General features: G+C 43.6%; 1 protein-coding gene across 1 annotated transcript; it reads right to left on the bottom strand.

Annotated features, from left to right (window-relative positions):
- Positions 1–7,305: 7,305 nt before the first annotated feature.
- LOC116502826 (lysozyme C-like) lies at positions 7,306–18,664 on the bottom strand. Its single transcript, XM_032208772.1, has 4 exons — positions 18,497–18,664; positions 11,672–11,830; positions 7,838–7,916; positions 7,306–7,372 (listed from the first exon to the last, which is right to left on the bottom strand). Exons 1-4 carry the CDS (start codon positions 18,636–18,638, stop codon positions 7,306–7,308), a joined length of 447 nt encoding a protein of 148 aa, XP_032064663.1. The 5' UTR covers positions 18,639–18,664.
- Between the last annotated feature and the right edge of the window lie 1,368 nt (positions 18,665–20,032).

The following is a 20,032-nucleotide window of genomic DNA, read 5'->3' as shown; positions in this document are numbered from 1 at the left end:
TGTTGTGAACTGTTAAGGCATATCAGGTGGATGTATTCTCGCCCACCCCCTCCTTTATTATCTTCTTTCCTTTCAATGATGAGGCAGCACAGGATACCCTCATCCCGTGCTTCAACTCAGGTACTTGAGGGTCCAGTCATCCAGTCACCCCCCAAACAACCCACCGAGCTCACCTTCTGTAAGAAAATAAGGCTTCTTAGGGCAATAGGTGGCACTGAAACTGGAGGGCCACCACAGTCACCTTCGCTTTCTCATAGAAGCCGTAGCTGCCCTGGGATACCAGCCCTCTTCTCCGCTTGAGAACATCTGGGGAATTCTAGAATGGCAGCCATTGTCCAGGAGTATATTTAATCCAAGGCCCATGCACTGCTGCAGGCTTTGGTATAAACCAGGCTGCTTGCTCTCTTGCAGGCTGCAAAGGGAGAAGGTGAAATTCTGCAGGATGCAGCTGGGGCGCTGCTAAATATTTTGCTAAAATGCTCCCTTAGGAATGCACAATGATGGAAGAATAATGAAATCCCCCAACGTGAGAGAATGGATGGTGAAAATGTCAGAAATCACAGAAATGGCAACGCCGACCAGATGGTCAGAGACAGTGGTGGGTTTCAAAAATTGTTGGAACCTATTCTGTGGGTGTGGCCTCCTTTGTGGGAGTGGCTTGCCACCCATGTGACCGGATGGGAGTGGCTTGCCACCCATGTGACCGCATATGAAATTATGAATTAGTACTTAGATTGGTCCAAGTAGCTATTCAGAAACTCTGGCATTGAAGCATGCAAGTCTCAAAGCTGTCAAGTTACAAGATCCTTGCCAGTGGTGGGTTTCAAAAATCTTTGGAACCTCTTCTGTAGGTGTGGCCTGCTTTCCAGGTCCACTGGTGGAACCTCTTCTAACCGGTTCGGTAGATTTGACGAACCGGTTCTACCGAGTAGGTGTGAACTGGTAGGAACCCACCTCTGGTTCGAACCTACTCTGTGGGTGTGGCCTCCTTTGTGGGAGTGGCTTGCTGCCCATGTGACCGGATGGGAGTGGCTTGCCACCAATGTGACCGGATATGAAGATGCCGACGACACTTGTCAGAACCACCTTAAATTACCTCACACACAGCACTGGCATGCATAAGAATATGATGTAAACTTGTTTTTTAAAAGGCATCTTTGGTTTGCGTTAAAACAACTTCAACACACGCAATGTTCTGATTGCACCACAAACGCAGTAGTCATCCTTACCTTTCACAGAGGCCCTGAGTTTTATAAATATGAGCATGATAGTGTAGAATAATCATATCCAAGGACAGTGGTAGGATTCAAAAAAATTTGGAACCTCTTCTGTAGGTGTGGCCTACTTTCCGGGTCCACTGGTGGAACCTCTTCTAACCGGTTCGGTAGATTTGATGAACCGGTTCTACCGAATAGGTGCGAACTGGTAGGAACCCACCTCTGGTCAGAGAAAAAAAAATTTTTTTCTGAAAGACTGGAAACATTTTGCTAAAAGAAGGAAGAAGGAAGAATTTCTAGATTTGAAGACTAAAAAAGACATAGATCAGACGAGGGGATGAAGGGATTTGTATTAACATCTAAAAGGGAGGAAGGACTATACAGGTAGTCCTCGACTTACAGCCACAATGAAGCCCCAAATTTTTGTTGCTAATGAGACATTCATTAAGTGAACTTTGCTCCGTTTTTATGACCTTTCCTGCCACAGCTCTTTAGTGAATCACTGCAGTTATTAAATTAGTGACATGGTGGTCCAGTGAATCTGACTTCCCCATTGACTTTGCTTGTCAGAAGGTCATAAAAGGAGAACACGTGACGCTGGGACACTGCAACCGTCATAAATATGAGTCAGTTGCCAAGCACCTGGATTTTGATTACGTGACCATGGGGACGCTGCAACAGTCATAAGTGTGAAAAATCATTCACTTCTAAGAGCCGAGGTGGCACAGTGGTTAAATGCAGCACTGCAGGCTACTTCAGCTGACTGCAGTTCTGCAGTTTGGCTGTTCAAATCTCACCAGCTCAAGGTTGACTCAGCCTTCCATCCTTCCGAGGTGGGTAAAATGAGGACCCGGATTGTTGGGGGCAATATGCTGACTCTGTAAACCGCTTAGAGAGGGCTGAAAGCCCTATGAAGCGGTATATAAGTCTAACTGCTATTGCTATTGCTATTCTTTCAGTGATGACGTAACTTTGAACAGTCACTAAATGAATTGTAAGTTGAGGACCCCCTGTAATAATCTGCTCTGCTTGCTGTGGTGCCTGATTGCTGGATATTTCCCCATTATTTTACTCCTTCCACTCATGCCATTCACTTTCTGTGGATAGATCTTAGTGCACACATTGTTTTCACTGAGTATTGCATGACAAAGCCATTTTCTGGTTCCACCTTCTTTTCAGTTTCTTTCTCTCTCTTTTTTTGTAAAGAATTTCTATTTTTTTAAACAAACATAGACGAACAAGACACAAAACATAAAACCATCTTTCATTACGTACAGTGTGTCGATTGGTTACAAAGTTTTGGTGCATCCTTTCCATAGTCATTACTTGCAATTTATATAAAAACACATGTTATCAAATCCAAAATGTTTATATATATATTATTATCATCAATGTACGTTATTTGTTTGACTATCACTATTTATTCTTCTTTTCAGTTTTTTTTTAATGAAAATTTTGAAAAACAAACTTTTACAAATATTTACTTCCCTCCCCCCACCCTCCCCACCAAAAAAAACCCCAACCTCCCCCCCCCCCAACTTCCCAGAACCAATACAGGGTATAAATCTTTAACAAAAACATTCTAAAATAAGCTTAAAAAGAAAAAAAAGTTAATAACATCTTTTACTTGAGCTTTAACTCCTCCTTGCTAGGCTAGCTCTAAACAATTTATATCATTCCTGGATTCTTTAGTCATAAACTATCTGAAGTTTCTTAGTCCCGTATTTGTTTTGAGTATAATCAATCCATCTTTTCCACTCCAGTTTATATCTCTCGTTTGAATGGTCCTTAAGATATGCAGATATTTTAGCCATCTCAGCTAAGTTTGTTACTTTCAATGTCCATTCTTGAATAGTAGGGAAATCTTCCTTCTTCCAGTATTGCGCCACCGTCTAGCTGCGGTTATTAAGTGCAAAATCAGGTTAATCTCTATAACTGTACAATCAGTAATTATACCTAACAAAAATAACTGAGGGGTAAACTTTATCCTTTTTTTTAAGAACATTTTGCATAATCCACCATATTTTTATCCAAAATGCTTTAACCTTTTTGCAAGTCCACCATATATGAAAGTAAGTAGCATCAGCACAATCACATCTCCAACATTTAGGTTGTAAGTTCGGATACATAGAAGCCAGTTTTTTAGGATCTAAATGCCATCTATAAAACATCTTATAAAAGATGTTCTTTTCAGTTTTTCTGATGTTGTTTCACTGATAAATGCGGGAGAAATTGGTACGGTAGGAGAGAAATGAATCCATCGACCACTTTTTCAGTACCACTGTACTGCAGAGTCAATCCCCAAACACTGAAACAATAAAGGACATTCTCAACGTCTGGCATTTTTGTCAAGTATTCTGTCAGTTCATTGATTTTGGGGGGGCGGGGGGGGGACAAAGAAGCTGGACATAGTTAAAAGCTGGCATGGCAGCAGTTGCTACGTAATAGACCTTGGCAACAAAGGGGTGGAAATACTCTAAAGATGGTGAAAAGCTGGGGAAAATTTTTTTCTACCTTTTGTAAGCAAGCTCCCTAAATATTTCTTGAAGCAGGCAAGGAATTATGACAGGTTTTCAAAGGCTGCAACTCTTGGAAGACCAAGGTGGGTAAATCTTCCAAATACAGAGAGTCCCAGGTTTTGAATAAATCACTGCTCCTTCCATTGATTGTAGGAAGTTATCATCCAGCCCTCTCCCAGAAAAATGAAATATCCTAGGAAATATTGAAAAGGCAGAATACTTCTCTGGATGTGAAAAGGAAGAAACATGTTTTAAAAGACAGAATAGCTGCCTGTAGCTTCCTGCCCATCCCCACTTTGTTAATGGGCCATTAAGAAGGCCAAGCTAGTCTACTTTACATAATAAAGACTTCTCCACTGCAGCTACAGGAAAGCATGATAATATTGGCCCCAACTGACCACATGGCATCTGAGAACTCAACCAAACCTGGATTCAAAACACAGCCCAGAGAGTTGCCCCTGCACGGCCCCATGGGAGTCTGACAACCAATCAGAATACATTTCTTACACAGGAACAGGAAACAGAGAGGTGGGACTGAACAGGTTATAAAAAGCCTAGCAAACCCCTCCCTCAGCCCTTCTCTTCTTCTCCACAAACATTGAAGCATGTGATCACCTTTTCTGTTCAGGACTCAAGCCATGTGGCCCTGTCCAACAATAAACCATCTTTCCAAGCAGCCTCCATGTCTCCAGTGTCTTTTCCCCCACTTGGAGCCGAACCCAGAAGGACATTTCTTTCATCAGATCATAGGATGCCATAACACTGTTACAGTGAAGAGCGGGAGATATGGTGTTATAAACAATGGGGATAGATTTTTGCCTTAGTATTATTATAGATGTGTTATTTCAAAGGAAGGAAACGCTGCTACACAAATGGCAGGCTATTATTGGTGTTTTTCCGAGGGTTATCTGTCTTCTCACAGAAGAGAATCCGTGGCTCAAGCTGCCTCCCATCTCCCAGCATCCCCACTGCAGAGAAACGTAAGGAAATGCTAATACAGTAACACATACTTTTAAATATATACTATTTCTGCTCTGCTTCTGGTCAGAAAAAGGCAAGCTTTCTTTGCTTAATGGCTCTTTTTGAACTACGAATTCACAAAGATATAAATATGCTTCTGGCTTTGTTCTGTCTAACCTGAGTTTTCTTATTGCTATTATTGCTGAAGCATAATTTAGATGTGGTTTCTTAGCTCTCAGCACCATCTTGCGGTCTGCCTAGAACATTGCATGTAATTTTCTTTTTTTTTTGTATATACTTTTTTATTTTCCATTTTCATAACATACAATTACATGTATACTATTACATAGCCAATATCCTATTGTATTAAGTAGTAATTACATCAGTTCCTCTTGTCATCAACACCCAGAAAGATAAAAACCCATTATTAGCTCTTCTGCTCTCCATACACCTCTTTCCTCTACCTCTCTCCTACCTCCTTTCTTCCCTCCAACATCCTTTCCTACTCTACTTCCCCTTCCTTTCTCCTTTTTCTCTCTCTTCATTCCACTCCTCCTTATCCTCATCTTCCCCCCTTACCCTCTCTCCTCCTACCCCTCTCTTCCCATCTTTCTTCTCTCCTCTGTTTCCCACTCTTCCTCTCATTGGTGTATTTCCGCTTCTGAGCAAACTCCATTCTATGTTGATGGTATTTATGCTTCCATATCAATATACTTAACATATCTTAGTTTTTAAAAAAACAATAAGAGAAGACAGTATACATGTGCAATCATATTACATTAAAATCTAACACACCCCCGTCAAGCCTAATATACGTCCCTCCCTCGCACCCTCCTCCCAAACCCCCCCCCCCCAGGCTTCCCTCCCCCGACTTCCCAGAACCCATACATGGTATAAATCTTTAACAAAAACAGTCTAAAATATATTGGGCAAAAAAATAGAAAATTGGTAACATCTTTACATTGAACTTAGCTCCTGCTTGATGCATGTAATTTTCTTGAATTACAGGTTGGTTGGTACATCCTACATATATACACAATCTTTTTTTTTGAAATAAAATTCGATTTTGTTGGTCTCTTATGAGATTAACCTACCTCTCAAATGGTAGGGAGGGAAGTTGAAACCCTAGCTTCATGCATCTATGCTACAAGGTAAGGAGATTGCATCATATGAATTCTTTCTCTTTTTCTCCATTTTAACCTTTTTTATTGCGACGAAAGGCAGCATAGGAAGTGAGAACCTTATGTCTCTCACATACTGGGATTAGGGGAAGGGGGCCTGATGAGGTGCCACTGGAAGACAAGTAGTGGCAGCAACTCTGTCACTAATCCAGAGTTGGGGTACAGATCTTGATGTTCCACAAAGTTTCAGAGAGAGAAAGTTGAAAAGTCTGGCATCCTACGTTTTGATCCAACACTTCGCCACCATCATTATTATCAACACCCCCCACCTTTTGCCACAGCCATCCTTGATCAAACAACCAGGCATGGATTAGCAATAGCAATAGCAGTTAGACTTCAGAGGTGGGTTCCTACCAGTTCGCACCTATTCGGTAGAACCGGTTCGTCAAATCTACCGAACCGGTTAGAATAGGTTCCACCAGTGGACCCGGAAAGCAGGCCACACCTACAGAAGAGGTTCCAAAAAACCCACCCCTGGTCCTTGGATATGATTATTCTACACTATCATTCTCATATGTATAAAACTCAGTGCCTCTGTGAAAGGTAAGGATGACTACTGCGTTTGTGGTGCAATCAGAACATTGCGTGTGTTGAAGTTGTTTTAACGCAAACCAACGATGCCTTTTAAAAAACAAGTTTACATCCTATTCTTATGCATGCCAGTGCTGTGTGTGAGGTAATTTAAGGTGGTTCTGACAAGTGTCGTCAGCATCTTCATATCCGGTCACATGGGCGGCAAACCACTCCCATCCGGTCACATGGGCGGCAAGCCACTCCCACAAAGGAGGCCACACCCACAGAGTAGGTTCGAACAATTTTTGAAACCCACCACTGTTAGACTTATATACCGCTTCATAGGGCTTTCAACCCTCTCTAAGCGGTTTACAGAGTCAGCATATCGCCCCCAACAATCCAGGTCCTCATTTTACCCACCTCGGAAGGATGGAAGGCTGAGTCAACCTTGAGCCGGTGAGATTTGAACAGCCGAACTGCAGAACTGCAGTCAGCTGAAGTAACCTGCAGTGCTGCACTCTAACGACTGAGCCATCTCGGCTCTTTGATACTGGCATTACTGGCAGTTCTCTTTGCGTGCGCATGTGCAGTTGACTGCAAATTGTTCTGCCCAGAATATGAAAAAATAATTAAAAAACAAGCCAGCAATGGCAGTGGCAACTGGGAAACCAGTTCGGGGGCATGGCCAGCCTGGCAGCCCTAACGGTTCGGCAATCCAGTCCCAATTGCCACTACCGGTTTGCCCAGGGTAGCAACCCACCTCCTGAAACAAACACATGAAACGTATTATTTCAAAAAGAATTTATTCTGTAAAATGCCTTTGATCAGATTGTACTCTGTGATCACAACTGAAGAGCACAAGCAGATAAAGAAGCTGATTAGCAGATGATAAACTGGGTTGGTGGTACAATAAATTCACAGTTTGCAAGTAGCTGTCCAGTAATGTAAGTTTTTTCCACGGCAATGATTTCGCCAGCCATCCCTAGAGAACAAAATTAAGAAAAGGGAAAAGAAAATACAGCAATGTGAAAATTAAAAAAACAAAAGGCAGTGAAATGACAACAGAAGTAGATAGTTGTAAAGTAGCCCATGGTCTTTCTTCCATACTGTATAAACATCCATCTCTGAGTCAACAGAGAATATTCCACCATGAAATAAGCTGTCTCCATTATGAATTCCTCTTCTGGTTGTGTTTCAAATTACTGTCTGCCCCCTGATTTTCCTTTGAAAGAAAACCTATGCCTCTCTCTCCCTCTCCCGCCCCCCTGTCTGAGAACAAGATGAAGGCATTATGATGAGGAATCAACAGAAAAAGATGTTGCAGAGGCATGTTTGAGCCAGAATTGGGTGTAAATGGGGGAAAAGCTCAAATTGTATTCGATGTGTGACTGGATGGCTGGGTGAAGGAGATAGGCAAAGCCGATGAAAGATAAATTTAACTCCTTACCAAGCTTCCATACCATCTGGACCTGCTACAGCTCTCTTGACACACAGTATATCATCGATGATTTCATCGGTCACCAAATCTAGTGAGTAAACAGGAAATAATTGTGGCATGAAGTAGAATGGGACATATTCGAATAAAACAGCCAACGGACCTAACAGCTTGTCATACTGAGCTAGTCAACCTTTGCTTTTTAGGAGATTAGAATCCAAACCTTCTCCAGTAAGGGAGATGTTTTCAAATTGGAGATGCCCTGGATTGAAGGTGGGACTTTTAGCCTGGCAATAAAAAATTAAAATGCATGCCTTCTTTAATTGGATGACAATTACAGTAGAAATGCAGCATTCGTCAGGACAGGTAAAACATGCCGGGCACCCCATTCGTGGTGGGGCACAATTTGGGGGTGGCAGGTGGTGCAGGGGATGAGGTGCCCAGCATACCTGCCAGTGGCGAATAAGTGCCCCGGGCGCTGCTGGACTCACCACTCCCCAGGGTGGTGAAACTTCGCCTGGCGCGCTGCCTCTCCTCTCCTGTCAACTGTTATCCGAGAGAGGGGGCATAAAACCATGGTCACTGGCAGCGACACTTAAGGGCGTGGGCTCTAGGAAGCAGCTGCCAGGGCACCCCATTCCCTGCCCCACCTGCCACCCCCAAATTGTACCCCGCCGTGAAATGCGCATCTTAATAGAGCCACGACACGGATTTCCTTTGCTGCCTGCGCACTCTGGGTGGCCAGCAGCCAAGCCGCCAATCGGCCGGCTGCCTCTAATCTGCCTGCCCTGTATCCGCCCCCGGCTTCTGCGCCTTTGCCCGACTGTGCTGCCCTCTCGCTTTTCTCCCTGCCTTCCCCAGCCGACGGTTCTGGCCAGGAGAAAACAGGCGGCGAGTCTGTAGAGGAGGAGGGTGCGTGGCTCTGCGATGTGCACCGGGGAACTGGAAAGGAAAGCATTTTCAGGTGGCAGCGTGTGCTGGAACTGCCTGCCACCTGAAACACGATGGACTTGTTTGGCTTCTGCACGCGCCCTTTTTGGAATCGGGGAGGGGACCCTACAGCCCAAAAACGCTTTTATTGAAAAGGCTTTGATCGCAGTTCCCTAAGCCGCTTCAGGAATCAGGCGCCATGTGAAAGTGAGGATCCCCGCTGCATGGAACCCCGCGAAAATGCGATGTGCAGAGCGGGTGGGTGGAGCTACATTCGGAGTATAAGATGCATCCAGATTTTCACTCTCTTTTGGGGGATAAAAAGGTGCGTCTTATACTCCGAAAAATACGGCATATTTAGATGGCTAAGAAATGAAGTTTCTTCCTGCCTCACCCTCTCCCGCTGCTGGTGAGGAATGGCCATGATTGGCAACACTAATGGGTAGGTAACCTGTGGGGTAGGCCAAATGGTATAACCTTCACAAAAGTATTAAAAAGGAAAAATATGGCTATATTAACCCCTTGCCGTAGAAAACATCAGATGCATTCATAAATGACAGAATCAATAGCACCCAGTTGGCAAAACATGAATCTCTTTCCCAGTTTAAATGGACTTTTCGGTATCACAGGATTACACCCTAGTACTATTTTTAAAAGTACTATTTTTAAAATACAGATTTAGCACTAAAAAAAACACCTAGGACTCTAAAATGTGTTCAGTAACTCCAGGGGTGGGTTTCTCGTCCCGTTCCAACCAGTTCGGTTGGAACGGGGCCGGCGGCGTCCTCGTGCACGCGCACAGTGCACGCATGCGTACTAGCGTCGGTGCGATGCTCCAGCTGCTCCTGGAGGATCGCGCAGGTGCTGTATGCGTCCTGCGCATGCGTGGAAGCGCAGAACTCGTCAAAACCGGGTAAGGAGCGCGGGCGGGTGGGTGGGCCCTTCGCCGTTCCCGGAAGTTACTTACTTCCGGGTTCGCCGACCAACCGGTTCGCGGGGACCGCTGCGAACCGGTTGAAACCCACCCCTGAGTAACTCCATGAATGCAGGATGCTTGATGTGTGTATATAAGGAATCTAAGCAACTGGATTGTCTGTCATTGATTTGTCCGTCCTGTTTATAGGCTCACTACTACTTCGACCAAGGAGTGGGGGGAGAAATTGGTTGATTTTGCATTTGAGGGCATATTTTTCCAGTTTTATGACTTCCAACTACTATACAATTTAAATGTTCACTTGCATACTTCTAAACTTTATAATTGAGGTCATTAATATAAGGGCGGGGTGGGGTAAATGTTGTGACTCAGCAGACGTCTTCTGTGAGTCTTTTCAGGATGCAAGATGACCAATGCAGCTGGGGCTCATTAGTGGCGTATTCTGGTGATAAAAGGACGGATGGTGCCACGCCCTGGTTGCAGGAGTCAACGTTCCTTGGTTCGTTCAACATTGATTGATCATCGGTCGTAGTTTATGTGAGGTACACTTGGAGAAGTGATTTGCTTTCTGTAACCCTGATTCAAGGAGACACTTGGAGAAGTGCATTGTTTTGTAAGAGTTTTTGATTGGTATTCTGTCATCTCGTCAGAGACTTTATTTATGTTATTTTGGGGCTCGCAGCCAGTCTGAGCCGAGAACTGATAAAGAAAGTTCCTTTTAAGTTTGTTTGCCTGTCGTTTGTTAACAAGCGGAGAAGGGGGGACAGAACAGGTAAACATAGGTGTTTTACATTGAAAATTGCACAAAACACATAGGCTGAAAGTAATGTGGATGGGAAATAACACACAACATTTGTGAAAAGTAAATATGTTCAATGAATAGTTGTGGGGTCCCTTGGTGATCTCTGAGCTTGGTTGTTTGCTTATAGACATTTCATAATCTGACTAGATAACACCATCAATGTTAGTGAATGTGGAGTTTGTTCTCTGTTTATACACAGTAGCTTACCCTGCCAGTGTTGCTAGTTACTAGGGAGAATGTGTTCTGGTCTTTTTGTTTCTGTCTTAGCCTTTTTTACTGGAGCCGTGGTGAGCTACTGGTTAGAATGCAGTATAGCAGGCTAATTCTGCCCACTGCCTGGAGTTCGATCCTCACCAGCTCAAGGATCACTCAGCCTTCCAGCCTTCTGAGGCCACTAAAATGAGAAGCCAGATTGTTGGGAGGCAATATGTTGACATTGCAAACCATTCAGAGAGTGCTGTAAAGCAGCAGTCCCCAACCTTTCCAGCTTTGTGGATCAGCAGTGGCAGGGGTGAGGGGCAAAGGCGTGTACCCACCAGAGACACAAATGGAGCTTCTGTGTCCCATTTCCCAGTACTGGGCTATGGAGTGGGGGTTGGGGATCCCTGTTGCAAAGCACTATGGAGAAGTATATAAGTCTAAGTGCTATTGCTATTGTCTATTTTGAATGGTGGATAAATGTGATTTATCCCTATGTGTCTATTGATGGCTGATTTATCTGAATGCCAAGCTTTTAGGAAATCGCTGTCATTTTTAGATTTGGCTTGGTGTAGGGTGCTCATAGTTTCCTAGTAGAAACTATGGTTGACTCTGTCCGTGTGTTGTGAAATTAAGGAGTTTTCGTAATGTCTTCTGCCTGCTAGTTGGTGTTCATGGATGCTCTCTGCTAGTCTTCTGCCTGTCTGTCATAAACCATATAGTGGCTGTTCCAGTCCTTACACTGTATGTTGTAGATGACTCTTGCTTTTTCTTCTCAGGTACAGTAATTAAACATCTGCAAGAAAACAACCAAGCTCAGAGAGCACCAAGGACTCCACAGTTCAATCTTGAGCTACCTATATTCTCTTTAATGAAAAGCTTTGACCGATTAACAAAAATGAGAAATTAAAAGAAATCCAGACCCAACGTTCTCTCCTTATAAACTGGACTTTAACACGGATGTTTTAGAAGGAACACTTACCACGGCAAGCTAAGCTGCAGAGATTCCTCGAAGAGCTGTGATGGTCAGCACACCAGGAACGACTGTTGATCTGGAAAATGCCATATTCAGAAGTGCCATCAATGTTCTGGGTCACCTTAGCTGTGTTGAAACCACTTGCAAAATATGCCAAGCAGACCCCTGAAGGGAGAAAGTGATGTACAGATTGACATCCGTGTGGCGGTTTTGTTCAGAAAAGAAGCAGATAAGAAGTAAGCAGATAAGAAATAAAGACAGCAGATTATTTGCAGGCAGATTATTAGCACTACATGATGAATCCAGTTTGCCTAAGGCTTGAATGGCAATGGCGCACAGCAGGTAGCTGGTGTGGAATAGAAATAGAAATAGAAATATAGAAATAGAAATAGAATAGAATAGAATATTCGAATAGAATAGAATATTCGAATAGAATAGAATATTCGAATAGAATAGAATATTCGAATAGAATAGAATTGAATAGGAGGAATGGAATAGAATAGAAATAGAATAGAATAAAATATTCGAAAAGAATAGAATGGAATAGGAGAAATGGAATAGAATAGAATATTGGAATGGAATGGAATAGAAATAGAAATAGAATAGAATATTGGAATATTGGCATATATGTGAAGATATGTCCCTGCTTGTAGTAAAATGCAGAAATTAGTCCTGGAAGATCAATTTGGAAAGGAACTTTAGTGGGATACAGGTAGTCCTCGATTCATTTAGTGGCCGTTCAAAGTAACAACAGTAGTGAAAAGAGTGACTTATGACCATTTTTCACAAGACTGCTGCAGCATCCCCACGATCACATGATCAAAACTCAGATGCTTGGCAAATGATTCATATTTATGATGGTTGCAGTATCCCGTGATCCCCTTTTGCGACCTTCTGACAAGCAAAGTCAATGGGGAAGCCAGATTCACTTAACGACCCTGTTGCTACTTAACAACTGCAGTCATTCTCTCAACAACTGTGGCAAAGAAGGTCATAAAAATGGGGCAAAGCTCACTTCACAAATGTCTGACTTGGCAACAGAAATGTTATTTCATACAACGAAATTGTGAACATGAAGAGGCAGCATGAAAGACAAGCTGTTTTGGAAGAGATACAAAAAAAACAAGAACTACAGAAATTTCCAGAGAAGTATTTCTCATCAAATTAAACTGTTACAACTATAGTTATCTGTTGTGGCCCAGCAAGAGCCGTTGGAGCTACCACCAGACTCCGACAGCGAGGGGCCCTATGAGTCGGCTTTGGAGGATGTGGAGGACCCTGGACAGGGTTCCGACTCCGAGCAGGGCGCAGAGAGGCTGGTTGGCCACCAGGAGGCGCCTGAGCCTTGGACCAGTGGGGAGGAGACAAGGGAGTGTGATCTGGACATCAGCAGTGGGGAGGAGGCAAGAGAGTTGTTCCTGGATGCCTGGCACCGGAGAGCTAATAGGTGGAAGGAACAGTTGCGCAGTTACAGGAGATAATTGCACTCAGCTGGTGGTAATTAGGCTCCTCTCAAGACTATAAAAGGAATGCTTGTGCACACACCCTTTTGCAGGAGTCAACGCAATCACTAATGTTGGAGAACTGTGGTGTTAGCTTGGCAGGCTCGATTGCTGCCAAGACTTGTCTGTGCTGGATTGCTGTCGAGGACCTGTCTGTCTGTTAATAAATTCCGTAAGGTATCTTTGGCTCAGCGTGCTTTGGTGTGGGACGAGGGGGTTAGAACAGTTATCTATGTTAACAGTAAAAGAAATTAAAATAAAAATGAACTTTTTTTTTTGAGTTTACAACTATCTAATGAAAAATAAGCCAGACTGATTTTCTTCGATGCAGAGAAGGTTTTTGATAATTTGAAATGGTTGTTCTTGCTCAAAGTTTTGGAAGATATGAACTTTGAAGAGAATTTTAAAACATGGCTAAGATCAAATTTTAATTCAAGGAAGGAGCAAATAATTGTTAATGGAGATCTAACAAAAAAAAGATAATCGAACAAGATAGGAATGTCCAGTGTCTTCTCTCTTGTTTATTTAGATTCTTAAAATATTGAATAGAGATCTAAGATAAGATGAGAAAATTGTGGGAATAAAGATTCAAAAAGAAACTTAGAAGTTAAGGGTTTTTGCAGATGACTTTGATGTTGGTTAGGAAGATCCTTTAGAAATATTAATGGGAAAACTAGAACAATCTGGTGCATTAGCAGGTTTGAAGGTCAACAATAGAAGATAAAGATGTTAACAAAAAAACCTTAATGTAGAAGATCAAACAGAACTGATGAATGAACAGGTTTTAAGATTGAGAAGAAAATAAAATATCTGGGGATCAATTTGTCATGTATATTATTTCAAAATAATTATGCTAAGACATGGAATAAAAAACTTGCAGAACCTGCATAAGACACTGAACTAGTGGGGGGAAAGGGAGTTGCTGGGCAGGGTGCTGAATATTTGCAGATACTTATAAATGTTTGAAGCCTTATTCTTAAGCATTATGTTGCTCAAACATGTTTTATTGTTTATCTTGTGTTCTTTGAATAATGAAAGTACAGCTGTGTGAAAAAGTCCTGCACGCTTTCAGTTTTCAGCTGCATTTACATGTTTAATCAACTTTTCACTCATAGAAACCATGCAAAATTAGTACTTTGATGAAAATTTCTGTAGTCGGATTGAGATGCATAATTTTTATTAATATCACCAAAGTCTTTTAAAGGTTTTGAGTGAGTTTATATGCTAAAACAAACACAACTTGAATTTTTGAGAATGTTAGGATCGAAAGTAACCAATCAGCAACGAGCTTTGGTTGACCTATCAAAATACACAGAGGCTAAATCTATGAGCTAATCAATGTTGTCATACTCTCTGACTATAAATAGGCATGAAAAGCATCAAGAAATTTAGTTTAGCTCTGGCTGCGGGCTGAGGATGAAGGCCTTTGCTTTCACCAGTACTGAGCAGTGGCATTGCATCATTGTGCTTCATGAAGAGCAGGGGTGGGTTTCAGGCGGTTCGTGGCGGTCCCCGCAAACCGGTTGGTCGGCGAACCCGGAAGTAAGTAACTTCCAGGAACGCTGAAGGATCCACCCGCCCGCCCGTGTTTCTTACCCGGTTTTGACAAGTTCTGCGCTTCCACGCATGCGCAGAACACATACAGCACCTGCGCGATCCTCCAGGAGCAGCTGGAGCATCACACAGGAGCTAGTACGCATGCGTGCACTGCGCGCGTGCATGAGGACACCGCCGGCCCCATTCCAACTGAACTGGTTGGAACGGGGCGAGAAACCCACCCCTGATGAAGAGGGTTACTCCTGTACAGAAATAGCCCAGAGAGTGAAATGCCATTGCACCACAGTGAGCTGAGTGGTTGAAAAATACCAAATAACTGGTCCAGTTGATGACAGGGTCCGCTTTGGAAGACCAAGAAAGTCGACAAAACTGCAAGATTGGGCTCTGCAACGCATTTCAGTGGCCGACAGGAAGCTTACCTCACCTCAGATTACAAGAATTGGGGGTGAAACATGTGATGTAAAAGTGTACACAAGCACAGTGCGTCACAGACTGCTTGCCAGAGGGCTCAAAGGCTGCACGGCTTGAAGTAGACCTTTGCTCACAGACACGCCCCGCTCTTGTCGACGTGCATGGGCCAAGAAGTATGCCAAGTGGACCAACAAACAGTGGGCCAAGGTCATCTTCAGTGACGAGAGCAATTTCTACTTGACTGGGAATCAGTGCAATAAGTATGTCAGAAGATTTCCAGCTGAAGAATTTAGGCAGTACTGCCTGAATCTATCTGTGAAGCATCCCTTGCACGTGATGATCTGGGGCTGTATCGCTGCTTCTGGTATTGGTCGGATACAAACCATGCAGGGAATCATGAATTCCAAGCAGTATGTTGAAGTCCTGGAAAAGACCATGCTTCCTTCAGCTCAGCAACTTGTAGGGAAGGACTTTTACTTCCAGGATGACAACGCTCCTTGTCATCGAGCCAAGTCCGTCCCGCAGTGGATGAAGAAGCATGGTGTTCGACTCCTGGATGGGCCAGCTCAGAGCCCGGATTTGAACCCAATCGAGAATTTGTGGGTCAAGATTGGTTATGAAATAAGCAAGAAGCATCCGAAGACCAAGCAGGAGTTGACTGAATCCATTATAGCAGCCTGACACCGCATTGTCACCAAAGATGACGTGCAAAGGCTTATACAGTCTATGCCGCCTGGTGATAACCAATAAGGGCTGGCCAATTTCATATTAGTAACCATGTTTGGTTACCTAAACGGTCCTTTTCAGGCCCACAAACAATAAAAATGTTAACAAAACACTAGCATCGGCCTTAGTAATTGCAACACATATGCCACTGGTTATGCATCAGTTAATCTGTTTTCATAGTCATTGTAAGCATGCAAGAAAATTCACAATCCCCTAAAACCCACCAGTATTTATTTAAATATAACAATATTTGCACAGCAGTTAGCAGAAAATATCATAAAATCAATGGCCTATCCAAAAAATGTCATAAAACGTAAACCGTAAAGCGTGCAGGATTTTTTCACACAGCTGTATGTTGTCCACCTTTTCTCCAGTTGGATTTCAAGAGCGGTGGTGGCACAGTGGTTAGAATACAGAATTGCAGGCTAACTCTGCCCATTGCCAGCAGTTCGATCCTGACTGTCTCAAGCTTGATTCAGCCTTCCATCCTTCCAAGGTCATTAAAATGAGGATTGTTGGAGGCAATATGTTGACTCTGTAAATTGCCTATAGGGGGCTGTAAAGCCCTATGAAATGGTATATAAATCTTGCTATTTCTAATCCACATATCCGTTTAATCTAAGCCAACAAAAGGGTTGGATGTACCATAGTGCTATAAATGTTATTAGCATTCTTCAATCTATTGCATAAGTTAAAGCCTGTCCTGGGTCTGAGGATCCTCTACCAGCTTCAGCATAACTTAATATATCCAAGGTTGTGTTCCTTTTCATTTTGGGTAAAAAGGTTGAACAAGATGGCCATTCTTGCCCCTATAAGTCCATTAGTGGCTATTACAAGTAAAGAATTATATAGAAAAGTATACACTATAAAAATAAACATCTGATTATAAATTATACAAAAACAAAAAATAAAGTTTTCCAATAGCAGCTGAATGCACAAACGAACAGTTAATAAATATATAAACAAAGAGGTAAATCAGTATAAGTATATAGAGGTTATTTTTCAAACAATACGGAATTTTATTATTTATTTATGTGTTAAATTTATTTGCTGCCTATCTCGCTGTGGGGCTACTCTAATTAAAGGTTCAAATTAATTTTGCTGCTTCAAAGGCAAACAACAGGACTGCAGCCAGTCTAAATTTTTATAGAACACAAGGAGGGAAATTTGGTCGGGCAACAATTACATTATTTCAAGCCAAACCAATAGCACAAATGATGTATGGAATACAATTGGATTTACTTTCACATCTTACAACCTATGAATCAGAGGTGGGTTTCTACCAGTTCGCACCTATTCGGTAGAACCGGTTCGTCAAATCTACCGAACTGGTTAGAAGAGGTTCCACCAGTGGACCCGGAAAGCAGGCCACACCTACAGAAGAGGTTCCAAAAAATTTTGAAACCCACCACTGCTATGAATGGATCCAATCAGCTTTCCTTAGGGACGTAATAGGTGTTATCAGAGGCAAAGCTAATGTAACCTTGAGGCTAGAAAGAGGCTTGCCAAGTGTTCAGGGCTGGTCCAGAATACTAACAAATAGTTACATCAAATCCCAGTAGATTATTTCCACTGTTGTTAAAATATAAAAACAACTGGCAATGAGTTTGCCAGGGGGGGGGGGAGCAAATTACCTATACTTTCTCACCTTAATGTCTAAGCCCAGGATGGCGAACCTATGGCACGCATGCCACAGGTGGCACACGGAGCCATTTGTCAGGGCACGCAAAGCGTTGCCCTGTCAGCTGGCCAGCGTGCATGCGGAAGTTCGGGAATGGACTTCTGGTTTGCTCGTAGGGCAGGTTTTTAGCCCTCCAGAGCCTTCAGTGGCCTCCCGGAGGCTTCCCTGAAGGCTCTGGAGGGCAAAAAACGACCCTACGAGCAAACTGGAAGACACTTCCGGTTTGTTCGTAGGGCCGCTTTTAGTCCTTCAGGGACCTTTTAGTCCTTCAGGGACCTTCAAGAGGCTTATAAAGCCTCTGGAGCCTGGGGAGAACGAAAAAAGCATGCAAAAAATGGGGGGGGGGGCGCTGGTCATGCGTGCATGCACACTGGGGGTCGTGCATTGCATTATGGGTGTGGCACGCCCACGCGCAACCCCCCCTGGCACATGAGCCAAAAAAGGTTTGCCATCACTGGTCTAAGCCAACTGGGTTATAAGAATTCCGTGTGAATATTTTAAGAAGGGATTGTTGATATGTAACACCATAAAGTGATAAACTAAGCCCCACACTTCTACTGCTGATTGGCAAAAGGTACCAGAGGTGCCCCACCCGATTATTGACAACATTCTATTTTTTATCAATATTTTTTAAAAGATATATTTATTAAACTTCTATCACCCATCTCGCCAAGGCAGCTCTATATAAATGAGATTTGCACTAGCTGAGTCCTGCCCAGTGTGGGCACGTGAAAAGGTTCTAGAATCAAACACAGCACTTGAAAAGAGCTGGAAGAATGCAGGATTTAGAGCCATTTAATATTCTTGCCTCAGGCTTTCTACAGTCTGTTCTAAAACGAGTACTATGAGCAGGTTCAGCAAAACCAGGACGTTATTTTTTGTCACAGAAAGCTGTGACCAGGATTTTTTTTAAAAAAAAAAGAACAGTCAGGACGCTATGTGGAGGCTACTCACAGTCATCCAAAGTGTAGCCCTCGTGCCCGTCCATTCCCCAGCGTCGCAATACTAATGCCAGTTCACAACGATTGAAGATCTTGCCATAGACTTTCACCAGGAGGCAGGTCAACACAGCTAACCCCAGGCAGAGGCCTTTCATTGCTCCTCAGCGATGTGCTTCTACTATCTCCGGTACCCTGAAAATGGGAGGGGGGTCTTCCCCAGGCTGACAGATCTACAAAGAGAAGAGAAACATCTAGAGCAGGGGTGGGCTCCTGCCAGTCCTAATCTCTTCTATAGAAGAGGTTCCACAAATCTACAGTGCCATTTAGAACCGGTTTCAGCTCCCTCCCACCGCCCGTCCGCCCATCATCAAGATGAAGAGCGAGAGGAGGAATTCTGGGAGTCGAAGTCCACAAGTCTTAAAGCTGTCAAGTTTGAACACCCCTGGGGTTTTTTTTCTAAAGGGTTAGGGGTGCAAGAGTCTTGTAACTTGACAGCTTTAAGACTTGCACACTTCAATGCCAGAGTTCCTGAGCCAACATGACTTGAGGAGGAATTCTGGGAGTTGAAGTCCACAAGTCTTAAAGCTGTCAAGTTTGAGCACCCCTGGGGGGGGTGTTCTAAAGGGTTAGGGATGCAAGGGTCTTGTAACTTGACAGCTTTAAGACTTGCATGCTTCAAATGCCAGAGTTTCTGAGCCAACATTTTGGTTGCTAAACAAGAGCGTTGTTAAGTGAGTTTCACCACATTTTAAAAGTTGGCCACGCCCACCCAGTCACATGGCTGGCAAGCCACTCCCACCCAATCACATGGCCAGCAAGCCACTCCCACCCAGTCACATGGTCGGCAAGTCACTCCCACAAAGCAGGCCACACCTACAGAAGAGGTTCTAAAAAAAATTGAAACCCACCACTGATCTAGAGACAAACCGTCGATCAGAAGGTTGCATTTTGAAATGGAGAGATATTTTTATACATTGGGAAGCAAGAGCACAGGGCAGAGGCAGGCATACACGATGGAAGTTCAGATGGCATAGCCCAGTGATGGGGAACGTTTTGGGCACACAGTGCTGAAAATGGAGCACTTTATGCACGGGCACGCACACACCTGGGCTTCAATCAGGAAGAGTTACCCAGGGGCATGCGCGCACTGAAAAACTTACTTCCGGTTCCAAGCAAGTCTTCTGGTTACTGCTGCGCACGCGCACTTGCCAATCAGCTGGCCAGCATGCATGCTCATACTGGAAAAATAGAAGACCAGCTCTTCCGGTTTCCAGCACTGCTGCACGCACAACGGCCAGCTGATTGGTGCATGCACTTGCGTGCTAGGAACCTGGAAGAGGAACGGCTGATGCCGCATGTGCCAGGCGAAATGGCTCCACGTGCCACGCGTGCCATAGGTTCACCATCACAGGCATAGCCAAATGTCCAGAGTTGATTTGTGGATTGTGGAAAAAAGTGGTCAGCTCATGAAACACTTCAAAGTATTTATTTAAGAGACACATACATAGGGAAGAGGCCCTTGGTTTCTGTACCAAAAATGCATTGCCTT

Source organism: Thamnophis elegans, chromosome 2 (assembly GCF_009769535.1).
Source record: "Thamnophis elegans isolate rThaEle1 chromosome 2, rThaEle1.pri, whole genome shotgun sequence".
NCBI classification, from domain to species: Eukaryota; Metazoa; Chordata; class Lepidosauria; order Squamata; family Colubridae; genus Thamnophis; species Thamnophis elegans.
The sequence above is the reverse complement of the archived record's forward strand: the minus strand, read 5'-3'. Positions and strand labels throughout refer to the sequence as shown.